Here is a 20,199-nt window from a genome sequence, read left to right on the forward strand (position 1 = left end):
TTTTTTTTTTTTTGAAAGGAAGGCGCGCCACCAGGACGCCCTCTCGTGGACGAGGGAGGTATCGCTGCGGACGCTGTTGTGGTCACACCGAATCGCATTTTTTTTCCTGGCTATCGCCTTTTTCTGTGCGGGTTCTCTGCCACTTCACTTCTCCGTCCCTCTCCTTCTGCTTCCTCTGCATTTCCGTCACAAAAGAAACGAGAGGACACAGAATAGGTGTATGAGGCGTGGCTCATACTCTTCGCGTATGGATGAGCCAGCCTTCTCCTCCCTTCTCTCTCTCTGAGTGTTCCTATGCGCCGCGCCACACGCAGCCGTCATACTTCCGTGCGTCTCCCAAGTCACACGTTGTCCGACCTGGAAGTTGTGGCAAAGACGGTAAACACGCGATCTTGTTCAAATGATTTCAGTGACTTCGTCTCCAGTGCAATGAAACTCCCAAGGCTGCGATCACCAGCGACGATCGCTCGTAGCGGAAAGGCAAAGGAGCGCGGGCGGGCATCAGAGCACAAAGCACCTCTTGAAGATACGCGGCGGGTATCCATGGAATCACCTGATGACCCTGAGCATCCGACTCCCGAGGATCGCCCATGCCTGCCTCCCACACTGGAGCCCCTCACTAGGCCTGCACGACAGTACCACATTGCAAGTGAGTTGGCCAGCAGGGACGGTCCTGCGGTGCTCGTACCTCAGGAAGACGCTGCCAGGGACAGAACAAAGGCATGCCCCCTCTACTCCAACGCCTTGAGGACTATGCTGTCCCAGCAGCAGTACGTAGATGTATACTTTGTCGCCTCTTCCCTTCTCACAGATGGCAATACACCGGCGACTGTAGAGGCGGGCGAGAGAGAACGTCGTCTGCACCTCCTGAGCTACCGCTGCTTGTGCAGCTATGCCTTGTTTCGCTTCAAGGAGTGCTGCGAAGACGGGACAGCCGCACTGGCCCTTTATCAGCAGTTGCGCAGCCATGACGGTTCCTCCTCACCCGATAGTCCGGAAGGGCTCTTGCACAGCTGCGTCACACAACTAGTCGTGGCTGCCCTTGTAATGCGTGAGCTGTACAACGACGCGGCCGAGCTCATGGAGAGTTTGCCACTACTAGCAGACATCAACACCGAGCCGCTGTCGAAGAGTCTTTTCGACATACCGTCTCCACCTTTGCTCGCTATAAAGCAAAGGGTTCTGCTATCACTCGCGTCTTTCCGCCGCTGCGTGGAGGCGCGTCGATGGGAGGACGCTGTGAAAATCATCGACGGCTGCGCCCTTGCGCAGAGTTGGGTGCAGACTACTCCGCTCTGCGCTATTCTTGCCTTTGCACGACTAGAGCTTGACGACCCGAAGGCTGCCCGAGCCCTCCTCCTCCCCTACCTCGCGTCCCTCCCTGAGCCGCCGTCGTGGGAGACACTTTCGACGGGACCAGCTGAGTACGCACAGCTGTGGGGCGACTTTGGCTCCCATTTTGTGTTTACCATGACTCTACTCGCCAAGGCTTCCTTCATGTGTGGCAGTGCATACCTCAACATCTCTGCGTCTCTGCTGCAACGTGTACTGAAGATCAACCCCGCTTACGCACCGGCCCGCCTCTTTGCCGAGTTCGTGTTATCGTACGATACACAGCAGCAGCGTATGGCCACTGCCGTTTCTGCTAGCAACTACCCAGCAGTCTTGTCGGTGACGTCCGAGATGCTACGCATACCAGATACCAAGAGGCATGTGCACGCTGAGCTGTACTTGGTGCGTGCTCAGGTACAGTGGATGCAACGACAGCCGCTGGACGTGGTGCGTGAAGCCTCGCATTGTGTAGAATGTGATCCGGAATGTGCTCTCGCTCTTCGACTGCGGGCTGATGCCTTTGTGACGATGGGCAGGGAGGCTGAGGCGGCTGCAGACCACGCCGCGGCGAAGCATCTTCACGCGAAGGTCGACGCTGTCTTCGAGGAGATGCGGGTGCAGCGCTCACGCCACGAGGCGGCCCAGGCTGAGGCACGCGCCAAGAGACAGTCCATACCGGTATTCGCCCCATTTCCATCAGTCGCGGCACCGTTTCACTCATCGCCGATGGGGCGATGTCGCAGAGGCGCCTGGAGAAGAACGGATACTGGAGGGTGGAAGGGCACCGACACGAATCTCTCAACATCAAACCGAACCTACTACAGTATGCTTGGTGTCGCCAGAGAGGCTACCGCGGCTGAGATTCGACAGAACTATCGCCGACTCATCCTCCAGTGTCACCCAGACCGGCTCGTCCGTGCCACCGAGAGCGACCGGCAAGCTGCACTGGAGGTCTTCCATATGCTGAGCCATGCCTACAGTATCCTTTCCGACACCCAGCTTCGTGCTACTTACGATGCTGGACTGTCCAGCCTTCGTTGATGGGTAACGCAGTTGACAGCTCGCGTCTCCGTTGTTGTTGTTTTTTCTCCTTTTTTTTCTCCGAGGCTTTTTTTGTTTTGCGTAATTCTTTCACATGTCTTCTTTGGGGTCTCCTGGTCCCCCCGCAATCCTCCCTATCAAAGTGGTTTCTCATTCTCTCATGTATTTTCTTGCAATTGGAACTGTGATTGTCTGCTGTTTCTGCACGGGTGTATCCACCGAATAAGCTACATGCACCACCGCTGCGGCTGCTATGCTCCATATGTACTTGTCTTCTCCCTTTTGTGAGGGTGGGCGACTATGAAAGGCGGAAAGAGAGAGAGAGTTAGGCAGTGGAATAGCCCCCGTATTCCGATTGGGGCTCCTCTGCCCCCCCCCCCCCCCTCCTCCGTATCCGTCTCCTGTGTGTGTGTGTGTGTTGCTTTTTTTCTAGCCATTGCAGAGAGAAGTCAATATTCGCGTTATAGCCACCGTGTGCTTAGGGAAGGAGAGGCTTGCGTCACTTCCCTCATTGTAGCCGTGAATACCCGTTAGGCTGCGTCCCGCTTACCATCACCACCTCGGTAGCGGCTGAATCATCCTCGAGGGCAACACATGATGCCCTCCCATCTCATACCTCTACGAGTCTGACTATTATGTTTTCCTCCTGTTTTTTTTGTCCAACAACATATACTCTCGTTTTGTGTGCTCATATGCGCGTCTGCGTACACTGCATAGCCAAGTGGTGCAAGTGAAGCGCCCAAAGCGAGAGAAACTAGGTAAGAGATCCAGGAGAGTGGTTTCGCTGCAGCGCCCCCCTCCCTCCCTCCCTCCCCCTTCCCCCCACACACAAAAAAAAAAGGAAGCAAGGTTTTTGGCGCAACGACCCTACGTTTGCCTTGGAGTGGTGAGTGCAGCCGCGGAGGTGTGTGAAAGTTCATATTGCTTGAAATTTCTCGCGTGCGTGTGAAGTGCAGTGCGTCTCACGTGATCGTTCCTGGGCAGCTGTTCGTCTCCCTTTTGCGCCCCTGTCGTGGTTGTGTCTGTGTCTCCTCTCTTGCCCACTGAGCGGATTCCCTCCCTCCCCTCTTCCCCTCCCACTTCCCGTCCATACGACATTCTTTCGTGGCCGCTGTTTAGCGCATTCGTGAGCGCGCCTTTTTTTTTTTTGCAGCGCAGAGACGGACAACGGATCTACACGGACAAGATGACCGCAGTCGAGGGAACGGACCCGCGTCTGTCGTGGGTGCTCGAGCAGATTCGCAAGAACCTCTACGGCGTCACAGATGAATCCCTCAGTGATTTGTTTCAATACACGGAGAGCGTGGACATCGTGCTCTCATCGATGATGTGGATAGACGATATGTCGGAGTCGAGCTTTGTCGTTGTGGCGCGTGAGAAAGAGACGATTGACACTCGCACCAAAAACCCAATGCAGAACGCTGCGGAGGCCCCCTCTGTTCTGCAGCGCAACACCGAGAGTGGCGTCAGAGGGCAAAGGCTGCGCATTTCCACTGGTGCGGTGTTCAATGCCAACATTGCCTGCTCCGCTCTGTATTCCCCCGACCACAGTCGCTGTCTCTTCTTTGTGCGTGCCAGTCACCGTGAAATTACTGCTGAGGACGCCGCGGACTGGACCACCAACCCGCGGAATCCGATGCACTTCGCTTTCGAGATATCTGGCACCCAGGTGCCGTCCCTCAACTCTTTCTACCTGTTACTGATGGATGTTTTTGAGCCGATGCTGCAGGATATGAGACAGTCAGCTGGGAAACGGAGGGCGCACCAGGCGCTCGTGCTAAGCGGCGGAGCCAGTGACGCGTTGATCGCACCCGGAGGTGCAGCGGAGGCCGACAGTGGGGCGGAAGTCGCGGACGGCCTGAAAGTCATCTCCAACCATCCTCAGCTGTATAGCGAGATTCACACATGGGTCAATCGCCTCGGCACGCAGCTGGAAGGGTTCATAAATCAAGTGAGCGCGGAGCGCAAGCTACTGATCCCTCAAGATTTGTACGCGTTGGAGGACAGCGATATCCAACTGAAGGCTGCGCTGGACAACAAGGACCTCCTGCGTCAAGTGGATGTGACGGTATCGCAGTGGCAGGCGGAGATCAGCTTCGCCATGTCGCTGGAGCCGCAAAAGGAGGGCCCACTCGGTGAGATAGAGTACTGGCGCGAGCGGTACAGCACCATCAGTGCGCTTTACGAGCAGCTGAATTCCGCGCAGGCAAAATTCATTTTGAGGATCGCCAAAGAGGCTGGATGCACCTCCGCCACGATGATCACTGGGACGCTCCAGCAGTTCTTCCGCATGTACTCAGAGGCCAAGGACAACGTTAAGTTTCTCGGCACACTAGACCGCTATTTCCGCATGCTGCACAGCGTGGAGCCGAAACACGGCACACTGCAGCCCATCATCGACACGCTTTTTTCAATGATGACGGCACTGCGGATGGTGTGGATTATCTCGCGCTTCTACTCCACGGAGGAGCGAATGGTTGGTCTTCTGGAGAAAATCGCGCGGCTCATTGCGCAGAAGGTGAGTGAGCACATTGACTTCCGCACGGTGCTGACGCTGCCCTCCGAAGAAGCGAAACGAAAAGTTACAGAGGGTCAGCAATGCCTGGTCAAGTGGAAGGCGGCGTACAAGACTGTTCAGGAGGAGATCAATAGCTCGGAGCGGGAGCAGCACTGGAAGTTCGAAGAGCGGCGTCTCTTTGAGGTGACGGACTACATGTCGGACCGATGCACGGACCTGCTGGAGGTCATCGAGGCCGTGGAGTACTACTCCACCGTGCTAAGTGCACAGCTGAAGACGGTGCTGAGGGACGTCACTGGCATCGAGCGCATCCTGAAGGACGTCCAGAAGCTCAAGCGCCCCTTCGGAACGCTCACCTTTGACCCATTTGAAAGGCGCGCAACGCACAACTGGCAGGTTGTTTTCTCCAGCTTCCTGAGCGCTGTCACGAGTCTTGACCACGAGGTTTCGCTCTTTATCAATCGCATCTTCGACGACGACCTGCGCAGTGCGGAGTCCGCCTTTGAACTACTACTCTCTTTCAAGCGCATCCGCACTCGGCCCACCCGCGGCGAAAACTCCTTCGACATCTCGGCTCTTCTGCTTGAGAATATGGACCGCATTCTGGCCCAGTACTTCACCGAGGTCGAGAACGTGCGGCGCATCTTCCAGGATCAAAAAGAGGCGCCGCCGCTGACGAAAAACCAGCCTCCCGTTGCTGGCGCCATTCACTGGAGCATGTCTCTCTTCCAGCGCCTCAAGAAGCCCATTATGCGTTTCCAGAACGAGGGCATGCTCACATCTTCGATGGGGAAGCAAGTGAAGGCCAAATACGTTGAGGCGTCACGGCGGATGAAAGAGTATTCAACGTCACGTTTTCTGCAGTGGCGAGAACAGGTGCGGGTTCCTGCGCCTGCCTCCCTCAAGTGGAACATCCTTCGCGTCGAATCAGATGGCGCGTACAAGATCAACTTTAACTGGGCCATCTTTGACATTATTCGGGAGACGAAGTATCTGGACCGTTTGGGTTTTGAAATCCCGAAGGGAGTGTTGCACCTTACTCTCCAAGACGATGCCTACCATGGTTATGTCGATTCACTGAGGGCGATGCTAGTCAGCTTCAACTTTGAACTGGGCGCGCTCGCAGGGCCAGAGCGGTCCATTCTCGCCGCCGAAGTCCAGGAACTGAAACAGGCGCTTGAGCCGGGGTTGCACGACATCAACTGGACTAGTCTCTCCATCCCCGACTTTGTGAGTACTTGTGAAAAGGCTATCACCAAGTTCCGGAATGTCAGTCGCGAGGTGCGCAAGAGTGCAGACAGCCTTCAGACGGAGGTGGTGAACAAGATTGCTTCTACCCGCCTCATCCCCGAGTACCGTGATTTTCTGCAGCCGGGCGGGGAGCTGCCAGAGCTGCAAACTCTTGTCGACATCATCGAGCGGCGACGTGTCGACCAGCTGGAGCGCTGCATGCGGGCCTATCGTACGGCAAAGCCACTACTCACGAAAGTCGAAGGCCAGCTATGGGGTACCCACACCGGGAGGTGCGCCGTCTTGGCGTCCTACTACACTCACTGGGAGCAGCGCATCTGGCGCGCACTGACGACCATGGTCCTTAAGTCGCTGGCGAGTTTTGCAAAGCTGGTTGGGTACTCGACTTCGCGTTTCTCGGCCAGACAGCTGCCGCTCTTCAAGGTGACGATCCTCCTCACAAGTGAGCCGACGTACACGCCACAGCAGCAAGAGATCACAACCGCCTTCCACAAGATTCAAGCTGGCATCATTGAAAGCACCAAGCACTTCCAACGGTGGATGCGCGGGACATGCTTGGAGTTCACACAGGGAGAGATTATTCCGCGACCGGCGGAGGAGGATTACATGACCCTTTTCACCTACTACCAGGACATCTACAACCTCCCCCAGGTCTACAAGCTCCAGGCACTGATAAACCGCACGATTCAGACCCACCTCGGCGCTCTGGCTACAAACATCAAGATGTTGCAGCGTTACCGCTTCGTCTTTTTGGCAGACAAGAAAATCTCGGTGGAGCAGCAGGCAAAGAGCCAGCTGCAGTGGATCGACTACGACGCCAAGCTCCAGCTCTACTTGAACATGATTCACGACTTCGACGAGGAGAACCACGTGCACGATTTTGGCTTCATGCGATGCGACGAAACACCGTTCTACACGGAGCTTGTCGGACACGTGTACCAGTGGGTTGCGATGGAGGGCGCGCAGCTCAATGACACGGTGCGTGCCCGCATGATGCAGCGCTACAACACCATCAAGAGGATCAATGAAGATCTGGCACGACCGTGCGACAACATTGCTGACCTCAAGTTTGTACTTGAGGTGATGCACAACGCGCGGAGGTCTTCACTGGAAGTGGAGCAGGCGGTGCGTGAGATTGAGTATGTATATAGTTCGCTCCAACACTATGGGGTTAAACTGGACCCCGAGACGGTGAAGCTGGCGATGAGTCTGCAGGATATGTGGTCGTGTACACTGGCCCGTGTGCACCTGACCGGCCTTTCGTTGGAGCCGCGAAAGGTAGAGTTCCGTGAGCTCACGGTACAAGAGGTCGGCAAATTTCTCGGGGAAGGGGCGAAGGTGTTAAAGGAGTTCCGCAAAACGGGTCCTGGCCGCGCCGCCATCGACCTCGCGGCTGGGAACGAATCAAAGAAGCAGTGGCGGCAGAAACTCACCGAGCTGCAAGTGAGACGTGACCAGCTTGTCAAGGCTGAGAAATTGTTTGACCTCCCGCTGACGACGCACTCAAGTCTACAGCAACTGAACGAAGAGCTTACTAAAATAGAAAGCATCTACGACCTTTACGAGCAGTGGATGGGCGACCTGCGCCGCTGGAACCGGAGCAGCTGGAAGGATCTGTTGCTGTCCGACTTAGAGGCGACAACAGATGAGCGGGCCAAGCAAGCGCGTGTTCTGGGAAAGCAGTACAGCACGGTCAACCCCTTCCCTGCCGTTCATCAGCTCATTCTCAACTTCCAAAGCTCGCTGCCGCTGCTAGCAAAGTTGAAAAGCCCGGCACTCAAGGCGCGCCACTGGACAGAACTCATGCGGGTCACGGAGAAGAACTTCAACTACGAACAAATCAACCTCAGTGAGCTCATCGCGATGGAGCTGTTCCGCTACACGGATGAGGTTGACGCTGTCGTACTGGCGGCGGCTCGCGAGCAGGGCATCGAACAGGAGATCCGCGCAGTTAAGCAGTACTGGGCTGAGAGGGTGTTCACGCCGGTTCCGTATGCGCCACGTAAAGGCGCCGCGCGCTGCGACGTCCTCACCGACACAAGTGAGATTCAGGAGGCCGTTGACGATAATATGCTCAAGGTCCAGTCCATTGCAAATGTCAAGTGGGCGCAGCCGTTCGCAGATGAAGTAAAGATGTGGGAGCGTCGCCTGTCTGTAATAAGCGACGTGATCTCCGTCTGGGTGACAGTGCAGCAGAAGTGGCAGTACTTGGAATCGATCTTCAAGGGTAACGAAGACATTGTGCAGCAGTTGCCCAAAGAGGCCTCCAAGTTTAACGACCTTGACAAGAAGTTTGTGCGCATCATGAACGATACGAGCGCTTCACCGAACGTAAACCAGTGCTGCAACGTCACTGGCCGGCTGGAGGAGCTGCGGTACCTGGAAGAAAAGCTCGAGGAGTGCCAGAAGGACCTCTCCAACTACCTCGAGACGAAGCGCTGCCTCTTTCCGCGGTTTTATTTCATTTCCGATGACGAGTTGCTTTCAATTCTCGCAACGAGCAGCGCCAAGGCGGTGCAGGATCACATGTTGAAGATGTTCGACAACTGCGCCAGGCTTATCTTCAAAAGTGAGCGCGATGAGACGATCTGCGGCGTGGAATCGCAGGAGGGAGAGAGGCTCGACTTTGGCACGCCTGTCAAGACGGACGGTCGCCCCGTGGAGGAGTGGCTTCAGGCTGTCCTTGATGAGTCGAAGCAGTCCCTACATGACATTCTCAAGACAGGTGTCTTCTACTACCCAAAGATGCAACGCCTAGAGTGGGTGAGGCAGTATCACGGCATGGTGACGTTGACAGGTGCAAAGGTTTTCTGGACCTACGAGGTGGAGCACGCCTTTTCGCAGGTGCGTAAGGGCAAACGCGGCGCCGTGAAGGAGCTTTCCGCCTTGCTGAGTCGCCAGCTCATTGACCTGGTCGCTGAGATGGACAAAGACATGGACAAGCAGTACCGCAGAAAGATCAACACACTCATCATTGTGGACGTGCATGGCCGCGATATCGTGGATCGGTTCGTTCGTGACTCGGTTACGGATGCTCGCGAGTTTGACTGGGAGTCGCAGCTCCGGTTCTACTGGGAGAAGGCCGTGGACACCTGTATGATCGCGCAGTGCACAGGCCGCTTCCGCTACGGCTTCGAGTACATGGGTCTGAACGGTCGCCTTGTCATTACGCCGCTGACAGATCGCTGCTTTATGACGTTGACACAGGCGCTGACATTCTGCCTCGGCGGCGCCCCTGGCGGTCCGGCTGGCACGGGCAAAACAGAGTCGGTAAAGGATCTGGCCAAGGCCATGGCGATCCAGTGCGTCGTATTCAACTGCGGTGAGGGCCTCGATTACAAGGCGATGGGCACCATCTTTTCTGGCCTCTCACAGACCGGTTCGTGGGGGTGCTTCGACGAGTTCAATCGAATCGAGCTGCCAGTGTTGTCGGTTGTGTCGGAGCAGCTGCGCTCTATCCAGGCAGCACTTCGGTCAGGCGACAAGGAGTTCTTGTTCGGCGACAGCGTCATTCGCTTGGTGCCGACTGTCGGTACCTTCATTACAATGAACCCCGGCTATGCCGGCCGCGTTGAGCTGCCCGACAACCTAAAGGCGCTTTTCCGTCCTGTGGTGATGGTGGTCCCGGATATGCAACTCATCGCGGAGAATATGCTCTTCTCGGAGGGCTTCACGACCGCGCGTGAGCTGGCGCGAAAGATGGTCACCCTTTACTCCCTCGCCAAGGGCCAGCTCTCAAAGCAGCACCATTACGACTGGGGTCTGCGCGCTCTCAAGGCGGTGTTGGTGATGGCTGGGCAGCTTAAGCGTGGCTCCTCCGAGCTATCAGAGGAGTCAGTGCTCATGCGTGCGCTGCGTGACATGAACGCACCGAAGTTTATTGCGCAAGACGAACCCCTCTTTAAGGGTCTTATGGGAGACTTGTTCCCCGGACTTGACCCCACCCGAGTCCCGCAGGAGAACCTTTCCAAGGCCAGCACGAACGTGCTGAAGGAGCGTGGCTTTCAGATTAACCTGAAGCAGATTGACAAGGTGGTGCAGCTGTACGAGACGATGCAGACCCGACACACGTCGATGGTGGTGGGTCCAACTGGCGGCGGTAAATCGACGGTCATCGAGACCCTGTGCAAGGCGCAAACGGAGCTGGGTCTCGCGACGAAGTCCTACGTCATCAACCCCAAGGCGCAGCCGACAGCTGTGTTGTATGGTATTATGGACCCGATGACGCGAAACTGGTCGGACGGTATTTTCTCCAACATCTTCCGTGCCATCAACAAGCCGGCAGACGGGACGGGGCGGGAGCGGCGGTATGTCATCTTCGACGGTGATGTGGATGCAAAGTGGGTCGAGGATATGAACTCCGTGATGGATGACAACAAGCTCCTGACGCTGCCAAACGGCGAGCGTATTCGCTTGCATCCGCAGTGCTCGGTACTGTTTGAGGTAGGCGACTTGCAGTACGCCTCCCCTGCCACCGTCTCGCGTGTCGGCATGGTATTTTTGGATCCCATCAATCTCGGGTGGAAGCCGTTTATGCACGCGTGGAAAATGCGCCGCTCGCGTGACGAACAGGAGACGCTGGCCGAGTTGGTGGATCAGTTTGTAGACCCGCTGCTCAACTTTGTTTTGAACGGCGTAGAAGAGGAGGGGGCAATGTCACCGCCACCTAAGCTGGTGCTGCCGACGAACGAGCTAAACATGGTGAAGCAGCTGACGACGATGCTTCTCACTGTGTCACCCAAGGACGCATCCCTGGAGCCGCGCGCGCTGCAATCTGTCTTCATCTTTTGTTGCGTGTGGAGCTTTGGTGCTCTTATTAGCCTCGAGCAAGACCGAGTGCGCTTCGATGCGTTTTTGAAGCGCCTCAGTGGCTGGAACCTGCAGGACGTTGGTGACAACTTTCTCACCCGCTTTGTCGGTTCAGGGTCTCTCCCGGAGGCGCGCACCTTGTATGACTACTACTTCGACTTGCAAGACAATCGGTGGAAGCCGTGGAACGTGCTCGTGAGGCCGTTTGAGAGGAAACCTGGCCAGCCGTTTAGCTCACTGCTTGTGTCGACAGTGGATACGGAGCGGAACGTGTGGTTGCTGAATAAGATCGTCCTGAACCGCAGTCCTGTCATGTTTGTTGGTGAGAGCGGCACCGCCAAGACGGTGACAATTCAATATTATCTGCAGCAGCTGAAGTGGGCCTCTATGCACTCGAGTGAGAGCGGCGGCGAGGGCGGCATGGACAGCGGCGACGGTGTTCAACTGGAGGCGATGCTGCTCGAGATGAACTTCAGCTCCCGCACCACCTCCCTGGATGCTCAGCGGACCATAGAGGATAACATTGAGAAGCGCACCAACACCGTGCTCGGCCCCCCTGCGAAGAAGCGACTGATCGTCTTTGTCGATGACATCAACATGCCAAAGGTGGACCTTTATGGCACGCAGCAACCCATCGCCTTCCTGAAGCTCCTTGTTGAGAGTCAGCACTGGTACGACCGAAAGGACCTGCTGTTCAAAAACGTGCGCGACACGCAGTTTGTTGCCGCCATGGCGCCGCCCGGTGGTGGCCGGAACGCCCTCGATCCTCGCTTCGTCTCTCTGTTTACCGTGTTCAACATTATTTTCCCCAAGGATGAGGCAATTCACACGATATACCAGCAGATCCTCGCCGACGCGTACAAGACACTGCCGGTCGATGCCGACTTTGCGACAACCATCACCTCGATGACTCTGCAGCTGTACGCTCGCCTCGTCTCAGCGCTGCCTGCTACCCCAGCCAAGTTTCACTACATCTTCAACCTGCGCGACTTGTCCCGCATCTACGAAGGTCTCTGCCGGGCTACACCAGAGAAGTTCCCGTCATCTGCCGCCCTGGTGCGCCTGTGGCGCAACGAGGTGACGCGTGTGTTCGTCGACCGCATGGCAGACGAGGAGGACAAGGAGTTCGTCTCTAGTCTCATTGAGAGACAGGTGACCAAGAACTTCCCTCGCGATGCAGCGAATGTTATGGAGGACCCACTCCTTCTCGGGGACTTTGGTGACTTTGAGCCAGACGGGGAATATGAGCGGCTGCACATCTATGAGGACTTTGGCTCCACCTACAGCCGAGCACGACAGCTTGTCGAGGCGGTGATGGATGAGATCAACACCCCAACAAAGAAGATCGACCTCGTCATGTTCGACATGGCGCTCGAGCATTTGCTGCGTATCACGCGCGTGCTCTCCCTCCCGCGAGGCCATTGTCTCCTCATCGGTGTCGGCGGCAGCGGCAAGCAATCGCTGACGAAGCTGGGAGCGTCCATCTGCAAGATGGGCGTGTTCGAGATTGTCTTGGCGCGCAACTACGGCAAGGATGCCTTCCGCGAGGATCTCAAAAAGCTCTACCAGTGTGTCGGTGTGCAGAAGGAGAAGACGGTCTTTCTCTTCATGGACAGCCACGTCAAGGAGGAGAGCTTCCTGGAGGACATCAACAACTTGCTGGCCTCCGGTATGGTCCCTGCGATCTTCACCGAAGAGGAAAAGGAGCCCCTCTACGCCAGTGTAATGGAGGATATCGAGGCAGCGGGGCTTGCCCCGTCGAAGGACAACAAATGGACTGCTTTCATCGCGCGCTGCCGTGACAACTTGCACGTTGTGCTCTCAATGAGTCCCTCCGGCGATGCGTTGCGCACTCGCTGCCGAAACTTTCCTAGTCTAATCAACAACACGACTATTGACTGGTTTCAGAAGTGGCCAGCACAGGCCCTCGAGGCGGTGGGCCGTAAAGTTTTGGCCGAGGAAACGCTCCCGGACGAGTTACGCACGCCAATTGTGGAACATATGGTGCACGTGCACCTCACAGCGGACAAGCTGTCGACTCAGTATCAGAACGAGCTGAAGCGGTACAACTATGTGACCCCCAAGAACTACCTCGGCTTCCTGGCGAACTATGCCAAGCTGCTCGTGACGCGGCGCGAGGACATCGACGACATTGTGAAGAAGTTCACGATCGGTCTCGAGAAGCTGCTGCACGCTGAGACCGAGGTAAACGTGTTGAGGGAAGAGCTGGCGGAGAAGGAGGTGACGCTGCGCGAGAAGCAGGAGATCAACGCCCAAATGACGCGCGAGATCACGGAGCAGAAGCAGAAGAACGAGGTGCGCAAGGTGGAGTCCCTGAAAATGGAGGAAGAGCTGAACATCCAGAACGCAGAGATCGAGAAGGAGTCGGCAGAGGCGCAGGTGGTACTTGAGCAGGCGATGCCGGCACTGGAGGAGGCGATGGAGGCTGTGCGGCACATCGACCCCAAAAGCATCACAGAGCTGCGCTCTTTTGCGAAGCCGTCTGTTAACGTCGTCGCTGTTGTGCGCATGGTGTGCATCGTGAAGGGCGTCCCGGCGACATGGGAGTCCGGCAGGATCATGATGGGTCAGGCAGACTTTATTCGCTCCTTGGTGGACATCAACACCCTCACGCCCACGCTGAACCAGGCAAAGATGAACGAAATCAACAAAGTTCTGAAGGAGTTTCCGGTAAACTCCAACGACCTCAAGAAGGTGAGTATAGCGGCCTCGGGGCTGATGATTTGGGTAGAAGCGATGAAGCAGTACTGGAATGTGGCCAAGGAAGTCTTTCCGAAGCAGGAGCGAGTGCGCCAGTTGCAGAAGGCCAAGGAGACGGCAGAACGGCAACTGCAGGCGTGCCGTGATGAGATCGATCGCCTCACTGAAAGCCTGCATCGGTTGGAGCTGCAGCTCGAGGCTGGCATGGAGGAGGCACGGCGGCTGCAGGAGGAGAAATCTATCATGGAGCGTCGACTCAACGCGGCGCGCAAGTTGATCGACGGCTTTAGCTCGGAGCAGGTTCGGTGGACGGAGGAGAAGACGCTGCTCAGCGCGTCGCGCAGTCGCCTCGTCGGCGACTGTTTGGCTGGTGCCGCTTTTCTATCTTATCTGGGTGCATTCACGTACCCATACCGCCAGGAGGCACTGGAGAATATCTGGCTACCAGACCTGCGCTCCCGCGGCATTCCACTGACAGAGGGCTTCGATGTGCGGGGGTTGCTGACAAACGATGTCGCGGTGTCGCAGTGGGCCAGCGATGGGCTACCATCGGATGCGCTGTCGGTGCAGAATGGCATATTGACCTCTCTGAGCACTGACTACACCGGGAAGGGAAAGCGTGCTGGCAAGATTCGCTTTCCACTGTGCATTGATCCCCAGATGCAGGCGGTTAGGTGGATCAAACGCCAGCACCAGAGCAACACAAGATTCGAGACAGCGACTTTCAGTGATCCTGATTTCCTCAAGAAGCTCGAGTTTTCTATTCAGTACGGCAATCCCTTCCTCTTCGAGAACGTGGACGAGTTTATTGACCCCATTATCGACTCCGTGCTCGACCCGCAGTTTCGCTACGAGTCTGGCCAGCGCTTGATCCGCATCGGCGACAAGGACATCCCGTGGGATGAAAACTTTCAGCTGTACCTTTGCACGAAGCTGCCGAACCCCAACTATCCCGCAGAAGTGTTTGGCAAGACGCTTGTGATCAACTACGGCGTCACTGAGGATGGGTTGGAGGCACAGCTGCTCAACTACGTCGTCGCGAGCGAACGCAGCGATCTGCAGCGCCAGAGCGAGGAGCTCGTACAGACCATGGCCGAAAGCCGCGCGCAGCTCAAGGACCTCGAGAACACGCTCATCCGTGAACTAACGCTAGCAACGGGTAACATCCTCGACAACGACGACCTCATCGCCACCCTGGAGAACACAAAAAGCAGTGCAACCGAGGTGGAGCAGAAGCTGCACCAGGCCCAGGAGACCGCGCGGACGACGGAGGAGTCTCGCCAACAGTACCGCCCGGCGGCGAAGCGCGGCGCCGTGCTCTACTTCATCATTTCCCAGCTGTCGGCCATAAACTCCATGTACGAGTACTCTCTCTCCGCCTTCCTCTACGACGTGTTTGGGTATTCCATCACGAAGAGCGATGCCTCCTTCGAAATTCAGGATCGCCTGCGCAACATTATTCAGACCCTCACGTACAACCTGTACACGTATGTCTGCATGGGCATCTTTGCCAAGGACAAGGTAATGCTATCTTTCCAGATGGCTCTGCGCCTGCTGAGTCAAGAGGGCCGTATGCATCAGAACGAGCTGGAATTCTTTCTTCGTGGCTGCGTTCTGGCTTCTAAAAGCTTCCCGGCGAACCCAGTACAGTGGCTGACGGAGCGGCAGTGGAATGACGTGTGCAAGCTTGCCTCCAGCGTCCAAGTTTTTGAGCATCTCACTGAAGATGTCGCTGCTAATCCAGAGGAGTGGCAGGCCTGGGCGGAGCTGGACCGACCGGATGAGCTGAGCCACAACCCACTTCCCTGCGGGTACTCCAACAAGGTTTCGGAGTTTCAGTTTTTGTGTCTGCTGCGCTGCTTCCGATCAGATCGTGTCTACAGCGCTGTCATGAATTTCATTTCCACATGTGACCTGTTGGGCGAGCAGTTTGTCATGCCGCCGATTCTGCGCTACAAGGAGGTGCTGGAGAAGAGCTCCTCGATGTCTCCGATCGTCTGTATTGTATCGCCTGGGGCAAATCCAACCGATGAGATTGTGAGATTGGCTGCGAAAGAGGTCGGGCCGGACAAGATGCGTTCCATCTCACTCGGGCAGGGTCAGGGCGAGGAGGCCATGCGGCTTATCGAGGTAGGCGCGACGCGCGGGCACTGGGTCCTCCTACAGAACTGCCATCTGCTCACGGCGTGGATGAAAGAGGTGGAGAAGGCGCTAGAGAAGATGGACTCTTCGCAGGTGCACGAGCAGTTCCGGCTGTGGCTAACCACGGAGCCGAGCGAGGAGTTCCCTATGGGCATCTTGCAGCGCTCCCTCAAGGTCGTGAATGAGCCACCGAATGGGTTGAAAATGAATATGAAAAACACGTTATCGAAGGTCACGGAGGATCAGCTGGACGTTTGCCCGCACTGGGCTTTCCGACCACTTGTATTCACCCTGGCGTTCTTTCACGCAGTGGTACAGGAACGGCGCAAGTACGGCAAGATCGGCTGGAATGTGATCTACGACTTCAACGAGACGGACTTCACCGTGTCCATGCGGCTGCTTGACACGTACCTCACCAAGGCGTACTTGAACAAGGACCCACTGCCGTGGGAGACGCTGCGCTACCTGGTTGGGGAAGCCATGTATGGCGGGCGCGTCACGGACAGCATGGACCGCCGCATCGTTCAGACATATCTCGCCGAGTACTTTGGTGACTACTTGTTTGACACCTTCCAGCCCTTCCACTTCTTTGTCGATCCTGGCGTCGCGGACTACTGCCTGCCTGCCTGGAGCACCGACGCCGAGAAGCACATCACCCTGGCGCAGATGGTGGCACACGTAGACACGTTCCCGAACGCGAACGCTCCGGATGTCTTTGGACTCCACTCGAATGCTGAGACGGGCTATCTACAGCACTCGACGGAGACACTGTGGGCCAGCTTGACTGAGTTGATGCCGCGCGTGAGCACCGTCTCGGTGGGCGAGGAGACGCACGAGGCGAAGTTGACCAAATTCACAGAGGAGATCCTCAACCAGATCCCCCAACAGTTTGACATGAAGGTTGTTGCACGCAAGGAGCTCGAGCGGGCGACGGCGAGTGGCTACCAAGTAGTGCAGCCAACGCAGGTGGTGCTGCTTCAGGAGATGGAGCGCTGGAACACACTTGTGAGCGTCATCACATCGTCACTCAAAGAGTTGCAAAAGGCGCTGGCGGGTATCATTGGTATGAGCAACGAACTCGATGAGCTGGAGTCTGCTCTTGACAACGGCCAGCTGCCGCAGTCATGGCGTCGCTATGCCCCCGCAACACGCAAGAACCTCGGAAGATGGATCGTGCATTTTCAGCGTCGCTATGAGCAGTACCTCTCTTGGAACACGAATGGCGAGCCCAAATGTGTGTGGCTTTCGGGTCTGATGGTGCCCGACTCTTACCTGTCGGCGCTGGTACAGGTTACGTGCCGTAAATACCGATGGCCGCTCGACCGGTCCACGATGATGACGACCGCGACCGCATTCGCAACGCCAGAGGATGTCACCACAATGCCCGAGGATGGCGCGTACGTGAGCGGACTGTTCCTCGAGGGGGCGCGCTGGGACCCTGAACGACGCGCGCTGGCCCCACAACGAAAGAAACAGCTCATCTCAGAAATGCCGGTCATGCAAATCGTGCCTACCGAGTCCTCGCGTGTCAAGACGGTCGGCACCTTTAAGACGCCAGTCTACGTCAACAGTGATCGTCGCAATGCCGCTGGAGTGGGTCTGGTGTTTATAGCTGACCTCCCATCCGATATGCACCCATCTCTGTGGGTGCTGGAGAACGTGGCGTTGTTGCTTGACTCAGATGACTAATGGGGGCCTAGACTCAAGTTGGCGTTTTTCAACCTTTGTTTTGTTGTTTTTATGCATCTCCTGTTCGACGCCTCCTTCATCGCACCAATCCTTCCGCTCCCTTTGTTTGGTGTGTGTGTGTGTGTGTGTGTGTGTGTGTGCAGTGGATGCATTCATCATCGCCCGCGCTCATGTCTGCCTGTTGTTGCCCATCTTGGTTTTCTTTTTGTTTTGTGGTTTCGTTAGATCGCATACATGTGAATGGTTGGCGTTTCTCCAGGGCAACCGCCTCCCCATCCCCCCCCCCCCCGTGTTGCTCTTCTTTTCGTTTCTTGTAAGCGTAGGTGACTGTTGCCCCTTCTTTACCTTCTGTCGCGCTGATAGTGTTTGGGTGCTGCGCGATGACGCGGCAATCCTTTTTCCCTCATGTCACTCTCCCCAACGCGCTGGTCTCCGCTCCGTCGGATCGTCCCTGGTGTTATCTCGCTTTCTTTTATGTACCCCCTCCTGTGACCAATGTACATATTCCCCTCACCGTAACACAGCTGTTGTTGTGCTTATTTCGTGTATCCCGACATCCGCGTCTTCTTCCTTCTGAGCTTCGGCTCCCCGTTCCCTTTGGCCAGGCTCCGTTCTGGATCGGTGCGTTGTCGTTTTTTTTTTTTGGTGTGTGCTATTTGTTTTGTCTGGCGTTCATATTTTCTCTTCGCCAGACTGATGTATCGTCTACGACTGTGTCACATACTTGAACTGCAACAGCCTTTACAACCAAGACAGAACCCCGCCCAATAGTGAATGCTGCTCGAGGAAGGGCGCTCGACTCTCCGTATCTCCACGTTTCAAACGACGTAAGGCGCGGCTGTGTGTACCACCCCCCTCCTCCTCCCCTTAGAAAAACAAAGGACGGTGCACACTTTTTTTTACGCATGCCCGCCGATGATAGTGGCTCTCTCGCAGGAGTGATACGTCTTTGATTTGCATCTCTCTGCTCGCCCTTGCCCCTACCACTGTCCCTGCTAGCCGTTGCCCCACTCTCCTCTTTCCCCTCCGTTGTCGCTTTGGACTCTTTTTTTTTCCCTCACCCGTGCATCACGCCCACCTTTGTAGAGGTTTTCCCTTTTACCACCCACGTAATCTATCCCCCGTTTTTTTTGTCCGCCGCTCCTGACAACCTCGCTGTATCGTTTATTCTCATCAATTGTCGATGCGGCCACGTTGACGCCTTGGCCTTTGTCATGCCCGTATCGGGTGACGTGTAATCCCCCTCTCCCTTTCCCTCCCCGTTTTCAAGGGGTAGTCTACGGGTTTCATCCCCTCATCATTCTCAGCCTTCCCCCCCCCCCCTCCTGCCCTTACAGGCCCTGACGAGGCGCGTCCAGAATGGGACATCAGGCAGACCCAAACAAGTACGCGACTTACCGCGACGCAACAGTGCTGCAGCAGCGCATCGCGACCTTTGTGCTAGTGTTCTCGTTCATCATTGTTGCCCTTGTGATGACCTTTTCGGCAGTGCTCTACCGCGAGGCTCCGTGCCAAGACCGCGCCGACGAAATCGAGTTGGACCTGAGGCTGAGATCAGGCCTCACCAGCGAGGGCGTGCTGACAGCTCTCAGGTCGATATTGGAAGAGCGAGGCGGCTGGCTGGACTTTCCTCTTCGCAATGACGATGCGCCCACTAAGGTGCAGCTCGACATACTCGATACCGACACTCGGTTTATCGCAGGGCGCGGATTTCGGTTGGTGCGTAGGAATGTTGGCTCTAACTACCACTTCGGGCTAAGCACCGTGTTTGACAAGCTCTGCGGCACGCATCCGACTCTCTCTATGCAGGTGATGGCCAATGTCGACTACGAGAGGGTCGCATATCACATCAAGGCCCTCGGTTTGATGAACAGCACGGTCAAGTACCTACAGCGGAGCTCGCTGACCACGAAGGATAGGAATCGCCTGACAACCATGGCGCAGCTGCAGTCCGTGTTCCCAGGCTTTCATCAGCTGGCCCCAGCCTCGGCTTCTTTGTCCCCCACGCTCTCGATGAATTACACAGTGGAGGGGGTTTCTGACGTGTACTACAACGGCAGACCCCTAGACATCCGCGTGGCCCTGCAGCGCTGGTTTCCTGAAAAGGGTAGCTCAGATTTTTTGCGGGTTGTTGTCAGCACTCACAATATAATGGCAGAGCGAGACCTCCTCTCGCTGTACACCAGCATCCAGAAAGCTTTTGTTGCCCAGAATATGTTGTGCAACGCGTCATCGCCGAAGTGCGCCGCACCGCTGGACCTCTACATCCGGTGAATCACTCGTCTTTTCACACCTCCTCTCACCTTCACCGGTTCAAAGTGACTCGCATGTGCAGCACAGAAGAATATATAGTGCTCGTCAAGTATGTCTAGGATCACACCCAGGGGGCGCACATATTTATTTTTTATGCTCCCGGCCAGCCAGGCAGAGGGAGAATGAAGAATAGAGGGCGAATTCCAGGGCCTTATGAGTTACATCGCTTCATGTTGGATTTATCAAGAGCTGCGGCTGTAATGTTTTTGTTTCTCCTTTGGATTGGGCATCATCGTCGTTGTTTTTATTTGAAGGCTGGGTTTCTGTTTGCGTGAAGTCCATCTCTTTTTTTCATCCACATTGATGTGTTTCCTCTTCTCCCCTCTTTTTTTTTTGACCTTTGTGTTGCCCGTGTGTTTTCCGATTCCTTCCAATGTGGTGTC

At 56.1% G+C, this 20,199-nt stretch overlaps 3 protein-coding genes across 3 annotated transcripts; all 3 read left to right on the forward strand.

The window, feature by feature from the left end:
- Window positions 1–294: 294 nt before the first annotated feature.
- On the forward strand, window positions 295–2,373 carry JKF63_01952 (uncharacterized protein; the record flags this gene model as incomplete). Its single annotated transcript, XM_067897995.1, has 1 exon — window positions 295–2,373. One exon carries the CDS (start codon window positions 295–297, stop codon window positions 2,371–2,373), a length of 2,079 nt encoding a protein of 692 aa, XP_067754152.1.
- A 1,186-nt stretch (window positions 2,374–3,559) lies between these two features.
- JKF63_01953 (uncharacterized protein) lies at window positions 3,560–17,503 on the forward strand (the record flags this gene model as incomplete). The annotated part of the gene is made up of 1 exon (XM_067897996.1): window positions 3,560–17,503. The coding sequence occupies one exon, from the start codon at window positions 3,560–3,562 to the stop codon at window positions 17,501–17,503; it is 13,944 nt and encodes a 4,647-aa protein (XP_067754153.1).
- Window positions 17,504–18,862: 1,359 nt separating this feature from the next.
- JKF63_01954 (uncharacterized protein) lies at window positions 18,863–19,777 on the forward strand (the record flags this gene model as incomplete). Its single annotated transcript, XM_067897997.1, has 1 exon — window positions 18,863–19,777. One exon carries the CDS (start codon window positions 18,863–18,865, stop codon window positions 19,775–19,777), a length of 915 nt encoding a protein of 304 aa, XP_067754154.1.
- Window positions 19,778–20,199: the final 422 nt, after the last annotated feature.

The sequence above is a fragment of the Porcisia hertigi genome, chromosome 34 (genome assembly GCF_017918235.1).
Source record: "Porcisia hertigi strain C119 chromosome 34, whole genome shotgun sequence".
NCBI lineage: Eukaryota > Euglenozoa > Kinetoplastea > Trypanosomatida > Trypanosomatidae > Porcisia > Porcisia hertigi.